Consider the following 17,823-nt stretch of genomic DNA (forward strand, 5'->3'; position numbering starts at 1 on the left):
TTACCACTCCGGCTCCGACTCCAGCAAAATCTTCAGACTCCGACTCCAAGACTCCGACGCCACAGCCCTGGGAAAAACTTAGCCTAAATTTAGTCAATACCATTATTTATTTGTTGTTGTTGTTTTTAATGTTTGCATTGATATATTACTACCAAATAATTCATAAATATTCATAGAATATTTGTATTTTTACAGGTACATCAATATCATATATTCCGCATTTATGCCTTAATACTCTCCTTTGCTAGTTCGATATCACATTCACCGTTGAAAAAATTTCCAATGTCCAAATTTTTTAAATCGGACGTTGATATCTAAAAATATAAATAAAAATATTAAACAAAAATTATTAAATTAGTAAATGAAACCAGAAAAATATAGTTATCAACCTTCGCCAATTTTTATGAAATACAACTAACAACGCATCAAATGATCGTCGAATGGTTTATAGAAGTATATTTTAGGACGTATTAAATCAAATTTCCGAAATGCAGTTTGTCTACACGATTGAACAAGGGGAACCATGTTTTTGCAGTGGGTTCAACTCTAGTTTCGAAAAAAAAAACGTTTTCCAGCGGTGCAATCAGTCATGCTGGTGACATATCTTAGTGTAAGGAGGCCACTTGTAAACGAGCTTAACAAAGAATAAAGCCACTATTATTGCTAAGAGATATGCTCACAACCGATCACACCACAGTGGACTAAACAGTCTATTGGGGTCTGCCACTACAACTACCCTAACACTGTAAAGTATAAAAATATTACCTCTCTCAGCCAGATCTATACTAAAGGTTGTGGAAAAGTTCATTCGCCCGAACTGAAACATGTACAATCTAGGCGTGTATAGATTTGTAACTGGCGTTTTCATTTCAATGGTTCCATAGATCAAATTCCTTGATGTAATTTGTCCATAAAGCTCGAAAAATAATTAATTGTAAAAATATTCTGTCTCTCAATGGACTGCAATGTATAGAATGGTTTCGTTGAAATTGGCAAAGGCTTCTAAAGTAAAATTATAATGCATAAAATAATTACCACTTTAACTTTGTAACCCAAGGATCGAAGTAATTGTAGTTTCAACCTTAATATTGCGATCGAATTTTGACTGAACTTCAATGTCTGATACTCTCCCTTAAATTCCACAAAGAGAAGACTATCGTTGACAAATTTTATTAGAATTCCAGGAATATTAATGCCATTGATGGGACAAGAAATTTCTGCTGATATCACTATATCATTTTCTGCAAATTTTGCCAATAATGATTGGTACGGTATTCCAGTATTCAAAATGTAATCAGGAACATCCGCATTAATATCGAAATAATCAAATTTCTTGGATAGGCGTGTGCACCAAGATGGTTCTTCAATATGAGCTGCCGACATTAGGACAGTTAAGCGACTATCTACTTTTGGTTGGTACCTTTTTGATTGCGCTTGAGATTTAAGGGCTACTGCATTTTGGAACAGTTCTTTAGATTTATATCCTAATATCCATAAAGATAGACATGATTCCACTAATTGATCGGGGAAATAAGAAAATTCATTGTTATGTAATTTTCTTATCAGCATTTCCTCCATCAATGTAAATTGCTCTTTAGTCATGTCACAGTTCAATTGCGAACAACACCAAAGAAAGCTCGCTATATCTTTGCCCCTTATGTTTTCTGCGTAGGCAGTGCAGCTGGGATTTTTCAAACATCTAATAAATTCTTCTATCAAAGGTCGTGTAGCAGCAGAATCATCCCATAAACAATCAGCGAATAAAGCAAACATATGAATTTGGCCTCGAGGTTGGAATTGTTTGAGATTATTTGGGTTCTTACAAATATCTGTTAGATATTCACATACTTCTTTCGAAAATACTCTTTGGAATCGCATAGATTTTACAAATGTAATGAATAGAGCATCGCTTCCTCGTTCTGTCGAAGGGAAAGACAAAATCTCAGCAACTAATCGTCGATTATACTCTTCGCTGTAAATTTTGGTAGATGTTTTATAGAAAGCACTTGATATCAAAGCAAAGTCCAGCTGGCCCAAGTGGGGTAAAAATTTATCCAAATGTATATCCACAAATGGTTTCCAATTTTTTCTAATGTTCCCTGTTATGTATTTTTTTGACAATCCGAAGTAAAAGCATATTTGGACAAAAATCTCCTTAGACTCACAGCCATCAGCTATTGCGATTTGAAAAAGATTCTTCATAGCAGATTTATAGAAATCCAATCTGGTTAGCCAATTAGGTATTAGAAATAGAAAGGCATACAAAGTCCGCAGAATCGAATCAACATCCATCTGATCCACATAATCCAAAGCGCATTTATCAAGTTCGTTTAGTATCGAAGCAAACTTAGCAGGATCGGCATTTGGACGAAAAGAAGAAGCATATACGATGACAGAGGCCAATTGGTCGGCAGGCACTCTCGACAGTTCCCTCTGAAAATATCTAATTTCACCTACCGGGAAAAAATCTTCATAACGAACCTTCGTAGGAACCAGGTCACATATTTTTTGCCTCTCTATAGCAACATGTTTTGCAAAACGTGTTAGAAGTGTGCCGGTTTCGTCGGAAGTCTCGTAAAGTACGTCTCTCACATTGAAAGAGGCGAAATTTCTATAACTTTTATTCAATATATTCCAGGAGTTACATAGGGGGTTCCTCTTTAAAATCGAATTTATACAGGAGTTTATCATACTTGCGAAAGTTTCCAATTTTTCGCAGCTTTTATATAAGATCAAAACAAAATAAAAATTGCGGTATTGCCATGCCAATATTAGTTCTCTACAATTTGCCCGAATCCACAATGCGCGTATCTAAATGCATACTTGACTTACGACGTATTGGAAAATAATGGAGCAATCAAGGCATATCCCAATAAACACAGGTTGAGCATTTTTCAAATGCAACAACTTTTCAGTTTGAAGGCCGGTATGCACCTTTAGCGAAAAATTTCATTCCCATAAGAAATGCATTGCTATTTATGCTAACGAAATTTTCGGTAGCGTTCAATTTCGTAAGCTGGTACGCACCTCTAATGAAAATAACAGGGTTGTCAAAAGCATATTTTGGCAGCAAACATATAATTTATTACAATCATTGTGTGCGTAAAAGTTTTAAAAGGTCTGTAAATAATAAACAATTTATTTGAGGAATATTTGGAACATATATTAACAATTTTTAAAAGCGATTAGCTGGTTTAAAATTTGTGTACACAGCCCTGTTTTTTTGTTGTAGACTTAAATAAATTTTTGCTACCGAAAATTTCGCTAGAGGTGCATACCGGCCTTGAGGGTAAATATAATTTTCAACATAAATTCAACTTGACTTGAAATAGCTCATCTTCAATACATCTTCCAATTGTTTGCGAATTACTTCCAATTTGCCAAAATGTTGACGAAATCTTTGAAAAGGTGTTGAAGATAATATGAGAAAACTTTGACAAAACACTACCCTAAAATGCAACGAAAAAACCATGTGGTTTTCAATACTTATTTGTGCAATGAAGTTCGTGGTCAATTGCAAGAAATTAAAAAAATGGAAAATTTTAGACAAATAACCAAATAGTTTATAAAAATAGGAAAGTGAAAATAAAAAATGAAATAAAACTTTAAAGAAGTCTCTTTGCAGAAAATTAAAATTATGGATTCTACGTTTTTGAAAACATTAAAAAGCTGACCAATGAAAAAATGGTGGACAATTAACTGGAACTGCTTCAAATAGTTTATAATAATTGGTACGTCAATATGAAAAATTAAATCAACACTTTAAAGAAGTCACTAAATTTAAATCTCTTTGGAGAAAACAAAAATCTTTGGATGCTACATTCTTGTAAACAATAAGAAGCTGACCAATGAAAAATGAGTGGCTTATCGACAAGAAAAAGTTTCCAGAAACATTACAAGTGCAACCAATTAAAATTGTTAAAAACAACAAATTGTTGAAATCACCAACTTCTGGATGAAAATGTGCATCACATCGTCAGTTTAATTCATATGCTATTATCAGTTTAAAATGGATATTTTGTGAATTCCTTCTGCTGGAAATCAATTCTAACACGCGGTCCAGTACGTTCCTAATTTCAAATTGCCCGCATGTTAATAAAAGGAAGGAACCAAAAGGAAGGAAATCGAATTATCAATGCAAAAGTGTTTACTAATAATGTTTAAGATATTTAAAGTTTTGTTGTTTGTTTTTTTTTCTTTGTTCTTATTTGTTGATATGTTTAATAAGATTATTATTTATCAATTCCCAATAAACACAGGATGAGCGTTTTTCAAATGCAACAACTTTTCAGTTTGAGTGTAAATATAATTTTCAAAATAAATTCAACTTGACTTGAAATAGCTCATCTTCAATACATCTTCAAATTGTTTGCGAATTACTTCCAATTTGCCAAAATGTTGACGAAATCTTTGAAAAGGTGTTGAAGATAATATGAGAAAACTTTGACAAAACACTACCCTAAAATGCAACGAAAAAACCATGTGGTTTTCAATACTTATTTGTGCAACGAAGTTCGTGGTCAATTACAAGAAATTAAAAAAATGGAAAATTTTAGACAAATAACCAAATAGTTTATAAAAATACGTAAGTGAAAATAAAAAATTAAATAAAACTTTAAGGAAGTCACTAAATGTATATCTCTTTGCAGAAAACTAAAATTATGGATTCTACGTTCTTGAAAACATTAAAAAGCTGACCGATGAAAAAATGGTGGACAATTAACTGGAACTGCTTCAAATAGTTTATAATAATTGATACGTCAATATAAAAAATTAAATCAACACTTTAGAGAAGTCACTAAATTTAAATCTCTTTGCAGAAAACTAAAATCTTTGGATGCTACATTCTTGCAAACATTAAGAAGCTGACCAATGAAAAAGGAGTGGCTTATCGACAAAAAAAAAAGATTTCCAGAAACATTACAAGTGCAACCAATTAAAATTGTTAAAAACAAAAAATTGTTGAAATCAACAACTTCTGGATGAAAATGTGCATCACATCGTCAGTTTAATTCATATGCTATTATCAGTTTAAAATTGATATTTTGTGAATTCGTTCTGCTGGAAATCAATTCTAACACGCGGTCCAGTACGTTCCTAATTTCAAATTGCCCGCATGTTAATAAATTTTAATGCTGTTTTATGACACCAAAAGGAAGGAAAACGAATTATCAATGCAAAAGTGTTTACTAATAATGTTTAAGATGTTTAAAGTTTTGTTGTGTTTTTTTTTTTTTGTTCTTATTTGTTGATATGTTTAATAAGATTATTATTTATCAATTGGTATTGTAGTGTATTATGTAGTGTAGTGTATTATTATATATTTTATTTTGATGAAAATGAATAAATTATACAAAATTCATAGAATTTTGGCTTTGACTTTCAATTTGAAGTGGGGATATCATTCATACAAATTTAGGTTGAAAAGTATTTGCAACGATGTTCATTTTGAATTTGACTCGCATCGAAAATTGTTTGACAAATTATTGAGTAGCGATGCATTTCAATTTGAGGATAACACTTGAGATATTATTGCTAATGTGTTGAATTTCACTGTTGAGGGTAATGTCTGTTTTTTGTTGAGAACGCGATTTTCTCAACAATTTCTCAACTTGAATATTACCCTAATCCTTTGAAAAAATGTTTGAAAAATTGTTGAAATTTAGCATTTTTCAAAGGTTTGTGTTTATTGGGAAACGTTTGAAAAACGTTAGAATCCATAATTTTAGTTTTCTGCAAAGAGATATACATTTAGTGACTTCCTTAAAGTTTTATTTAATTTATTATTTTCACTTACCTATTTTTATAAACTATTTTATTTGTCTAAAATTTTCCATTTTTTTACTTCTTGCAATTGACCACGAACTTCGTTGCACAAATAAGTATTGAAAACCACATGGTTTTTTCGTTGCATTTTAGGGTAGTGTTTTGTCAAAGTTTTCTCATATTATCTTCAACACCTTTTCAAAGATTTCGTCAACATTTTGGCAAATTGGAAGTAATTCGCAAACAATTTGAAGATGTATTGAAGATGAGCTATTTCAAGTCATGTTGAATTTATGTTGAAAATTATATATACCCTCAAACTGAAAAGTTGTTGCATTTGAAAAACGCTCATCCTGTGTTTATTGGGTTGTGTTTATTGGGATTCAATAGGGCTGTCATAATTACCATGCCAGCATTTCAAAGTTCCATTTCATCCTCATCGTTACCACAGACTCGGAAATGTATCAAAAAGTACGATATGTATACGACATTATTTTGCCATCACTATTCTCAATAAACACAAACCTTTGAAAAATGCTAAATTTCAACAATTTTTCAAACATTTTTTCAAAGTATTAGGGTAATATTCAAGTTGAGAAATTGTTGAGAAAATCGGTGAACAACTTTCGACTTTCCAAATGGAAAAAAGTGATAGTTTTTCAAATATTTTGCCAGATACGCTGCCTGACAACTTATAAATCGACATAATCCCTTTATGAAGACAATGTTCAATGTGTTTTATTCGTATATATGGCATACCTCGTATACGATGTCCAAAACTCGTCGCAAAAATGCCGTCCCTATAGATAAGTTGTATCCCGCTAAGTTACTACACAAAAGCATCGCATGAGTGCAATTATTAGGTGCCTTTTTAGATAAATTTACAACGACGCCAATAAGTGCCCATTCAAACTATCAGAAAAAGTGAATTTTAACATAGTTGTAAGAATCACTGTGGTCAAGTAAAACACGATTGCTTCGATGTTTTTTAATTTGATGAAACATTTATAAATTCTTATGAATATAACATTTATACGACTATCACATCGCAGTATTGATTATGCATTCAGACTTGTAAGGTGGAATTACATACCATGCGTGCGTACGCTATATGCTATTGTCAAAAAAAGTTAAAATGTTGGAACTACAATTATTTGAGTTACACGACTAAAGTAGCGTAGCTACTTTTCAATGCGTCGGGTGCGTTGACAACATGTAAACAAATCAAGAAACGAAAAACTATCTAAAATATGGACGAGAAATTATTGATTGAAGTTAAAATACATAAATTCCTATACTGTAAAAAATGCGTGGAATACAAAAACATAACAAATCCCAATAAACACAAACGTTTGGAAAAAGCTAAATTTTAACAATTTTTCAACCATTTTTTCAGAGGATTAGTGTAATATACAAGTTGAGAAATTGTTGAGAAAATCGCGTTCTCAACAAAATACAGACATTACCCTCAACAGTAAAATTCAACTCATTACCAATAATTTCTCAAGTGTTATCCTCAAATTGAAATGCATCGCTACTCAATAATATCTCAAACAATTTTCGATGCGAGTCAAATTAAAAATTAACATCGTTGCAAATACTTTTCAACCAAAATTTGTATGAATGATATCCCCACCTGAAATTGAAGTCAAAGCCAAAATTCTATGAATTTTGTATAATTTTCGTCAAAATAAATTATATGATAATACACTACACTACATAATACACTACAATACCAATTGAAAAATAATAATCTTATTAAACATATCAACAAATAAGAACAAAACAACAAAACTTTAAATATCTTATGCGCTTTACAGACTATCAGTTATTCCAGACGGAATGTCAGTGTTTGTAAAGAATCTTACAGTGTGTCGGATCGATACGACTTGTAGGCGATGACTAAATAATCGGTAAATGTGTTATCGATCCCATAAACATGCAGCAGTATCGATTATGCCTTCGGACTTAACGTATAATGTGCACAATATATGGGATATGTTCGACACGAGCACTGTCGTCCGGAATAACTGATAATCTGTAAAGCGCATAACATAAATATTTGTCCCGAACGACAAATCTAACATGTCAATGTCTTCGATAGTCGATATATGGCTGTTCTACAATTCTAACAAAACAGCCGCAGAAAAACTCAACTCGATGAAGATCTTTTATATATATGTATAAGTAAAAATAGTATGACATTTGGCGATGTTGTCAATTAAATTGCGGAGAAATAAACGCGGAATAGCTCCAAAATAGCTGTTTTCTTCGTTCGAAATGTATTGTCAACACTCTCATTTTTCAACGCGAAAGAATGGTTAAGTGAAGTTTTTTTCGTGCCAACAAACATAGTACCCACCTTAAAGTGTTAATTTAATTTCTCATATAGACTTACCAATTATTACTATTTGAAGCAGTTCCAGTCAACTGTCCAACATTTTTTCATCGGTCAGCTTTTTAATGTTTTCTGCAAAGAGATATACATTTAGTGACTTCCTTAAAGTGCTATTTCAACTTTTTAATTTCACTTACCTATTATTATAAACTATTTGGAGTAAATTCAGTTATTTGTCTAAAATTTTCCAATTTTTTTATTTCTTCCAATTGGCCACGAACTTCGTTGCACAAATAAGTATTGAAAACCACATGGTTTTTTCGTTGCATTTTAGTTTTGTCAAAGTTTTCTCATATTATCTTCAACACCTTTTCAAAGATTTCACCAATATTTTGGCAAATTGGAAGTAATTCGCAAACAATTTGAAGATGTATTGAAGATGAGCTGTTTCAAGTTGAATTTATGTTGAAAATTATATTTAACCTCAAACTGAAAAGTTGTTGCATTTGAAAAACGCTCATCCTGTGTTTATTGGGAAAGCACAGGGGCAAGGAATCCCAATTAAAGGTGGGTACTATGTTTGTTGGCACGAAAAAAACTTCACTTAACCATTCTTTCGCGTTGAAAAATGAGAGTGTTGACAATACATTTCGAACGAAGAAAACAGCTATTTTGGAGCTATTCCGCGTTTATTTCTCCGCAATTTAATTGACAACATCGCCAAATGTCATACTATTTTTACTTATACATACGCAGCAGCTGATTGTTTACATACACGCATTCATGATAATTGTTTTGAAAAGTGTTTTTCTACCAGTTTTTGGATTGTTTTGCAAAAAAATCTCATACAGCACTGGACACTAATAATTGTTAAGAATAAAGCTCCAGCCGCTCTACTCCTGGTGTCTTACCACATTCTGCAACAGCTTTTACAACATGTGGTACATTGTCTTCTTCAGCTTTTCCAAATGGATACCGTCAATTTGTAACGCACATCAAAAAAACATATAATTCCGGTGTTATGCTAACTTTTACATCATGCGCAGCAATGGACTCATTCCTCAACAAACTTATTTCGTTGGTGTCCACAATATCTACACAATCGCATTGCAATACCATGCTGTTGCCGCCTCACTAGCAATTTCAAATCCAGTGGTCACCACCACGGTTCCCACAAAGGATAATAACGCCATTTCATTTGCCAATGTTGTTACATCGGGGGGAACAACCAACTTAAGCCCATAACTCAAGTTCAAGGGTAGTCCCTAAGCCAAAGTCACTGTTCCCGACTTATATTTCGTCACAAAGGGATGTTAGTGTTCTATACCAGACTCTTCGTTGACTGAAATTAATACATTGAGAAGCAATTGGCTGGTTTACTGAAGGATGTTATACTCTCCCAATGTATAAGTTCCAATAACTATTTCAGTCACGTTATGAAATTCAACCAGTGTTTTGAATTGATAAAATGCTAGAATGCCGCTAACTGAAATTTAAAAGCCACAACGAAATTAAATCGTTTCATTCCAGCCTATCGCAACCATTTTGGACAAATGATGAATACAAGAAAATTATTTTGCTATTTAAATAAAAATTATTTAATTATTTGCTATAAACATTTATTTTGGATATAACTTTGTTCAGAAAAATTTACTAATTTTATATTAAAAAGTATAAAACGTATAAGACCACCCAATTACTTATACCCCGGTATATAAAAATAAAACAAGTTCGATTATAATTTTATTATGATTTTTTATTAATTTGTACATTTATACACTAATTAAAGACCCTAGAACACAATGTTTTCTTTTCTGGATTATCAGCTTTCTTTCATTAATATTGTTATATTTAAAAATTTTTAATTATCATTTCTCATATTTAGCTTTCATGTTGTTTCCATTAAAAATTAAAATTGCATTAACATTTCTTTTGTTCAATTCTCATTCATTTACGCCTCTTACACACAAAAAACGAGCTCGCTTAACAAATAGAAAAGGGAGCAATTACGAGGAGCGGTAAAATAATAAAAAAAATACAATTCATTTCTTTGTAAAAAATGGGTGTTGAATGTAGAAGCACTGGGTTTACAGAGATAAGACGAAATCGTTTTTAAGCATATTTTAAAAAAGAAATCTTCATCGATTACATCTGCAGTATTATGACAATTAGCTTCTTCTACTTCTTCGTGTTCTGTGCAAACATTATGTAGCATAACATTAGTCAATTCTAAATTAGCAGGGGATGATGATAAATGGTGGCCTGGTTGTATCTCTACAATATGACGCTGATGGAATGCTATTGTTGCTGATGGCTGAAGCGATGATGGTACTGTTGTAATAGGCGGAGTTTCCAAAGGGCACCGGTCGCCGATTGGAAACTCCTAGAAGACATTCCTTAGGGGTAAAATTTCACCCGGCCACTACTTCGCCAGCAAAATCCAATTTAACAACATCACCTGGTAAACATTCCTCCACATCAACTTCATTCTCTGCCGTATTTATACGGTTCAATGTCATTGTAATATCTGGACCAGACTTAAGTCCCACGGTAGCTCCTGCTAAAGCCATTGTAGTGGTGGGAACAACAACATTCGATCCAGCTGCTGGTGATACTATTGTGGATGATTGTGAAACCACCATTGCATTAGTATTGCATTTGTATTACTAACGGCAGCAACAGTCGATATTGCATTTGAAGAATTAGTAATAGTGGCTAATATTGGAGTAGTATTTGCTGCCACCCCAATGGGACCACTCACTACTTGGGCGGCCGTTGTATTTGGTTGTTGCAATACAATATTTGCGGTCACAGCCACTGTGGTCGTGGCAGGTGTTGAGGGTGCTATGTTGGAGTTGTTCACTGTAGCTGATGTAGTGGCTGCAATTGTGGGTGTCAGGGATGTGAGGGCAGATGCTACTGTGGCAGAAACGGCTACAGAACCAGATGCTGTTATATATGTTATATACATATAGCACTCCGTTATTTTTATTTCGTCAATCTAATTGCATTTTTAAATAACAACGCGAACCACTTTTGTATTCTAATTTAACACAAATCATTTGAATAAATCAATTATTTCTTAATTCACATTACAAATGGCGCCATGTTTTGAAACTAACTAATCTCAACATATGGAAGGATTTAAAGCCGACCTAATTAGGGACTATGAACTTTATGTCAGTTTTTCAACTCGAAAAAAAACAAAGTACCACAAATGAAAAAATATTTCGGTAGTTTTTCGCATTTTTGGTTTTGTATGGGATTTCGCTTCGGAAACCGAACATAGTACCTACCTTAACACAGGATGAGCGTTTTTCAAATGCAACAACTTTTCAATTTGAAGGTATATATAATATTCAACATAAATATAACTTGACTTGAAACAGCTCATTTTCAATACGTCTTCAAATTGTTTGCGAATTACTTCCAATTTTCCAAATGTTGTTGTTGAAGATAATAAGAGAAAACTTTGACAAAACACTACCCCAAAATGCAACGAAAAAACCGCGTGGTTTTCAATACTTATTTGTGCAACGAAGTTCGTGGTCAATTGGAAGAAATAAAAAAATTGGAAAATTTTAGACAAATAACTGAATTTATCCCAAATAGTTTAAAATAATAGGTAAGTGAAAATAAAAAATGAAATAAAACTTTAAAGAAGTCACTAAATGTATATATCTTTGCAGAAAACTAAAATTATGGATTCTACGTTCTTGAAAACATTAAAAAGCTGACCGGTAAAAAATGTTGGACAATTAACTGGAACTGCTTCAAATAGTTTATAATAATTGGTAAGTCAATATGAAAAATAAAATCAACACTTTAAAGAAATCACTAAATTTAAATCTGTTTGCAGAAAACTAAAATCATTGGATGGTACATTCTTGCAAAAATTAAGAAGCTGAACAATGAAAAATGAATTACTTATCGACAAGAAAAAGTTTCCAGAAAATTGCAAAGTGCAACCAATTAAAATTGTTAAAAACAACAAATTGTTAAAATCAGCAACTTCTGGATGAAAATGTGCATCACATCGTTCGTTTAATTTATATCATATAATCAGTTTAAAATGGATATTTTGTGAATTCCTTCTATTCTAAGACGTGATCCAGCACGTTCCTAATTTCAAATTGCCCGCATATTAATACATTTTAATGCTGTTTTATGACACCAACAGGAAGGAAATCGAATTATCAATGCAAAAGTGTTTACAAATAATTTTTAAGTTTTGTTTTTTTCTTATTTGTTCACTCATAGAAAAAAGTCTGTTGTTAATAGCAAACGCTATCTGCTGTTTTTCAGCAAACAAAATGCTGCTGTTTTAGCAGTTTTTTTGCTAATGCGCTTTACAGACTATCAGTTATTCCGGACGACTGTACTCGTGTCGAACATATCCCATATATTGTGCACATTGTAAGTTAAGTCCGAAGGCATAATCGATACTGCTGCATGTTTATGGGATCGATAACACATTTACCGATTATTTGGTCATCGCCGACAAGTCGTATCGATCCGACACACTGTAAGATTCTTTACAAACACCGACATCACGTCCGGAATAACTGATAGTCTGTAAAGCGCATTAAACAGCAAACAATCTGTTATTTTGGAACAGCAAATATACTGCAGGAAAGTCAGTTGTTTGCTGAAATTTTCTGCTGATACGAATAAAATTATAAATTCACACTGGTCAAATGGGCAATAGTAAAATGGTACACCTTATATAACATCAAAACTTAAAAACAATTTGATTTTTTTATTATGTAATAGCATTTGTGAACAAATTATCCTTTTTAGTAATTTACATTTTTTTTCATTAAATGGGATTTGTATACGCTTACTTCTATGAATATGTGACTAATGCCCTTTACAGACTATCAGTTATTCCGGACGGAATGTCGGTGTTTGTAAAGAATCTTACAGTGTGTCGGATCGATACGACTTGTAGGCGATGACTAAATAATCGGTAAATGTGTTATCGATCCCATAAACATGCAGCAGTATCGATTATGCCTTCGGACTTAACGTATAATGTGCACAATATATGGGATATGTTCGACACGAGCACTGTCGTCCGGAATAACTGATAATCTGTAAAGCGCATAACATAAATATTTGTCCCGAACGACAAATCTAACATGTCAATGTCTTCGATAGTCGATATATGGCTGTTCTACAATTCTAACAAAACAGCCGCAGAAAAACTCAACTCGATGAAGATCTTCTAAAAGGGCTCTATATATTTGCGAAGTATTTTCCAATAAGAGCTGGTATTTTCGTATTCGAAGAAAAATTTAATGTTTTGAGATAAATGTTCGGATGCTTATTTCATAATAAAGCGAAAAGTATGCAGTTGATAATGAAAAGCAATTTAAACTAAATATATTCATGTGAATTCTATCGTTGAGGCTGTAATTCGACGCTGGGATGATAGCATTCTTTCATCCGACGGGAAGGTATTAAAGTCGCAATATCTTGGTGGCTTATTATGATTGCCCAGCTTGGAAACGTTTCCTGCAAAAAAGTGGCTTGTGTGACACGTAACTGTTAAAAGTTACCGTTGTCCAGTTCAACACCAACCAGCTCTAACCATAAAAAAAGTTAATTTGTGAAAAAATCAAGTAACTCCGCAAGGCCACTAACCAAACTAAACAGTCGTACATGGAGAATAGAGGACCCTCATATAAAACAATTTTGCATTTTGACATATATGCTGAGGTGGAAATGAGCTTCATTTGTCAAGATGATTTTCCGATGAAAGTCCGGATTCTGTGACAGCAACAATTATTTTTACCTCCTCCATATGTTATTGAACCGCGAATACAAAGGGAGCAGCGCAGCTATGTTTCATTTAAAAAAATTAAATCTCTGCCAATTTTACTCTCTTGCTAGTTTTTATTGGATAATTATTGCTAGAAAAGTACGCGAAAAGACCTATTGTTGGTTTTGACAAATGTCAACGTCGATATTTCAAACGCCAACGCCGTCAAAGCATCACTTTTAAACGAAAACACCCCAATAAACACAGGATGAGCGTTTTTCAAATGCAACAACTTTTCTGTTTGAGCTTAAAATATAATTTTCAACATAAATTCAACTTGACTTGAAATAGCTCATCTTCAATACATCTTCAAATTGTTTGCGAATTATTTCCAATTTGCCAAAATGTTTACGAAATCTTTGAAAAGGTGTTGAAGATAATATGAGAAAACTTTGACAAAACACTACACTAAAATGCAACGAAAAAACCATGTGGTTTTTAATACTTATTTGTGCAACGAAGTTCGTGGTCAATTGCAAGAATTTAAAGAAATGGAAAATTTTAGACAAATAACCAAATAGTTTATAAAAATAGGTAAGTGAAAATAAAAAATGAAATAAAACTTAAGGGAGTCACTAAATGTATATCTCTTTGCAGAAAACTAAAATTATGGATTCTACGTTCTTGAAAACATTAAAAAGCTGACCGATGAAAAAATGGTAGACAATTAACTGGAACTGCTTCAAATAGTTTATAATAATTGGTACGTCAATAAGAAAAATTAAATCAACACTTTAGAGAAGTCACTAAATTTAAATCTCTTTGCAGAAAACTAAAATCTTTGGATGCTACATTCCTGCAAACATTAAGAAGCTGACAAATGAAAAATGAGTGGTTTATCGACAAGAAAAAGATTCCAGAAACATTACAAGTGCAACCAATTAAAATTGTTAAAAACAAAAAATTGTTGAAATCAACAACTTCTGGATGAAAAAGTGCATCACATCGTCAGTTTAATTCATATGCTATTATCAGTTTAAAATGGATATTTTGTGAATTCCTTCTGCTGGAAATCAATTCTAACACGCGGTCCAGTACGTTCCTAATTTCAAATTGTTAATAAATGTTAATGCTGTTTTATGATACCAAAAGGAAGGAAATCGAATTATTAATGCAAAAGTTTTTACTAATAATGTTTAAGATATTTAAAGTTTTGTTGTTTGTGTTTTTTTTTGTTCTTAATTGTTGATTATTATTTATCAATTGGTATTGTAGTGTATTATGTAGTGTAGTGTATTATTATATATTTTATTTTGATGAAAATGAATAAATTATACAAAATTCATAGAATTTTGGCTTTGACTTTCAATTTGAAGTGGGGATATCATTCATACAAATTTAGGTTGAAAAGTATTTGCAACGATGTTCATTTTGAATTTGACTTGCATGAAAATTGTTTGACAAATTATTGAGTAGCGATGCATTTCAATTTAAGGATAACACTTGAGATATTGCTAATGTGTTGAATTTCACTGTTGAGGATAATGTCTGTTTTTTGTTGAGAACGCGATTTTCTCAACAATTTCTCAACTTGAATATTACCCTAATCCTTTGAAAAAATGTTTGAAAAATTTTTGAAATTTAGCATGTTTCAAACGTTTGTGTTTATTGGGACGCAAAGATTATCTGAATTAAGAAGATGTCTATATGCTTCCTCTTTTTTTTCCAATAGGCTCATGAGTTTAGGTCCATACATGTATGAGAGAGTTGGAAAAAAATGGGTATGATGTTAAGAATCTAAAAAAGAAAAGAAAATGAAGAATTTTCAATTTGGTTAATAGGCCTGTTTCTGCACTCTTTTAATACAACATTTATGCCAAAAGAAATTACTTCAAGTAAATTGTGTTTATTTTTATTTTGTTGGGTCTTTATTGGTATTGCCATACAAGACATAATGACTAATAGGGTTTATTTATAATTATATGATGATAAAAATGGCAATTTTAACGGTTAAAATGGAACTTAATACCCACCTTAAAGGTGAGTATTAAGTTCGAGTTTAGCCGCTAAAATCGCTAAAGGCCGGTATGCACCTCTAGCGAAAAATTTCATTCCCATAAGAAATGCATTGCTATTTATGCTAACCAAATTTTCGATAGCGTTCAATTTCATAAGCTGGTACGCACCTCTAATGAAAATAACAGGGTTGTCAAAAGCATATTTTGGCAGCAAACATTTAATTTATTACAATCATTGTGTGCGTAAAAGTTTCAAAAGGTCTGTAAATAATAAACAATTTATTTGAGGAATATTTGGAACATATATTAACAATTTTTAAAACGATTAGCTGGTTTAAAATTTGTGTACACCGGCCTTAAGGCCGGTATGCACCTCTAGCGAAATTTTCGGTAGCAAAAATTTATTTAAGTCTACAACAAAAAAACAGGGCTGTGTACACAAATTTTAAACCAGCTAATCGCTTTTAAAAATTGTTAATATATGTTCCAAATATTCCTCAAATAAATTGTTTATTATTTACAGACCTTTTAAAACTTTTACGCACACAATGATTGTAATAAGTTAAATGTTTGCTGCCAAAATATGCTTTTGACAACCCTGTTATTTTCATTAGAGGTGCGTACCAGCTTACGAAATTGAACGCTACCGAAAATTTCGTTAGCATAAATAGCAATGCATTTCTTATGGGAATGAAATTTTTCGCTAGAGGTGCATACCGGCCTTTAAAGTGAAAACTAAATCAGTAAGAAAAATGCATGAAATTATTCGTATTTGTTGCAATTTTTATTATAACTTGATGGGGAAAAGCCCAAAGCAAATTTTCACAAAGTTTGTATTCCTTAAAATGGATTATTAAAGAAAAGTAATCGTGAAAAAATGACGTTTTTAGCGGCTAAACTTGAACTTAATACCCACCTTTAGTCATTAAATGATTAAGAGATGTCTATTATGTTCCCTGGTGTTCTTTCTGCATTAAGTTTTGTACAGCGTGTACAGAAAATAGGATTTTTTACTTAACAGTTTTAATTTTGGAAACACGCCCGTAGTAGTGGCCAATTCAAAATGTTTCCCTCTTTTAACTTCTTTATTTGTCAATTGTTGTTTTTTTATCTCTTTTTGTTCGTGTTTTTGTCTAAACGAAAAATGTTAGAGTCCCAAATTATTATTGGTCCCCCGAACACAGCTATATACACACTTTATTGCTACTAATACAATTTTAAAGAGGAATTGGAGAAAATGTTGCAAAGAAACCTGCCAACAAGCAAAATAGATAACGAACATGTGTGAACCTAAAGTCGTGCACTTTTATCTAATCAAGAACGAGAGGCAATTTGGACATCTTGTTATAACTAAAAAGTCTTTGAAAACACGAGACAAGCCGGGAAAATTTAAAAATTATTTTGTGTTGTTTTGGAATATATTTTCCAATTTTTTTTTATTATATTTGGTAAGTATTGTATAATATTGTATTCTTTTTAAAGTACTTTTGTTTTTAATAATTTCTTTTAATAATTTTTAGATTGGAAAATGACTATTATACATTGATATATGGGAGCAACCGTCGTACAATTGTTCATACCCGCTGTGTAGACAAACGGTTATGGATTCAATCCTAGTTTCGACTAAACACCATAAAGTTTTGAAACGGTTTATTGGTGGATTACTCCCTCTGTAATGCTGGTGACCTTTCTGAGTGTTTCAAAGCTACTCTAAAATTTTCATAGCAATGGGAAATGATGTTCAGGCTCGGCTATAAAAAGGAGATTCCTTGAGCTTCCTGCATGGAATCGGCTGGCACTCAGTGACAAGAAAGTGACAATTCGAAATTTAAATTAACGGAAACTAATTTAAATAAACTTAAATCTAGAAATATCAAATTCGTAACACTGCCTCCAGCTTAAGCCTGTTCGTGCGAATAGGCGCAGAACCCGTTCCG

General features: G+C 32.2%; 1 protein-coding gene and 3 long non-coding RNA genes across 4 annotated transcripts; 3 read left to right on the forward strand and 1 right to left on the reverse strand.

The window, feature by feature from the left end:
• Nucleotides 1-88: 88 nt before the first annotated feature.
• On the reverse strand, nt 89-2,804 carry LOC142225576 (uncharacterized). The gene is made up of 2 exons (XM_075295360.1): nt 1,036-2,804; nt 89-314 (listed from the first exon to the last, which is right to left on the reverse strand). Exons 1-2 carry the CDS (start codon nt 2,689-2,691, stop codon nt 222-224), a joined length of 1,749 nt encoding a protein of 582 aa, XP_075151475.1. The 5' UTR covers nt 2,692-2,804; the 3' UTR covers nt 89-221.
• An 840-nt stretch (nt 2,805-3,644) lies between these two features.
• On the forward strand, nt 3,645-4,243 carry LOC142223042 (uncharacterized). The gene is made up of 2 exons (XR_012718512.1): nt 3,645-3,731; nt 3,839-4,243. It is a non-coding gene; the product is annotated as an uncharacterized LOC142223042 (long non-coding RNA).
• A 90-nt stretch (nt 4,244-4,333) lies between these two features.
• On the forward strand, nt 4,334-4,756 carry LOC142223043 (uncharacterized). Its single transcript, XR_012718513.1, has 2 exons — nt 4,334-4,585; nt 4,650-4,756. It is a non-coding gene; the product is annotated as an uncharacterized LOC142223043 (long non-coding RNA).
• A 9,393-nt stretch (nt 4,757-14,149) lies between these two features.
• On the forward strand, nt 14,150-15,218 carry LOC142223044 (uncharacterized). Its single transcript, XR_012718514.1, has 3 exons — nt 14,150-14,462; nt 14,526-14,631; nt 14,697-15,218. It is a non-coding gene; the product is annotated as an uncharacterized LOC142223044 (long non-coding RNA).
• Nucleotides 15,219-17,823: the final 2,605 nt, after the last annotated feature.

The sequence above is a fragment of the Haematobia irritans genome, chromosome 2 (genome assembly GCF_050003625.1).
Source record: "Haematobia irritans isolate KBUSLIRL chromosome 2, ASM5000362v1, whole genome shotgun sequence".
NCBI classification, from domain to species: domain Eukaryota; kingdom Metazoa; phylum Arthropoda; class Insecta; order Diptera; family Muscidae; genus Haematobia; species Haematobia irritans.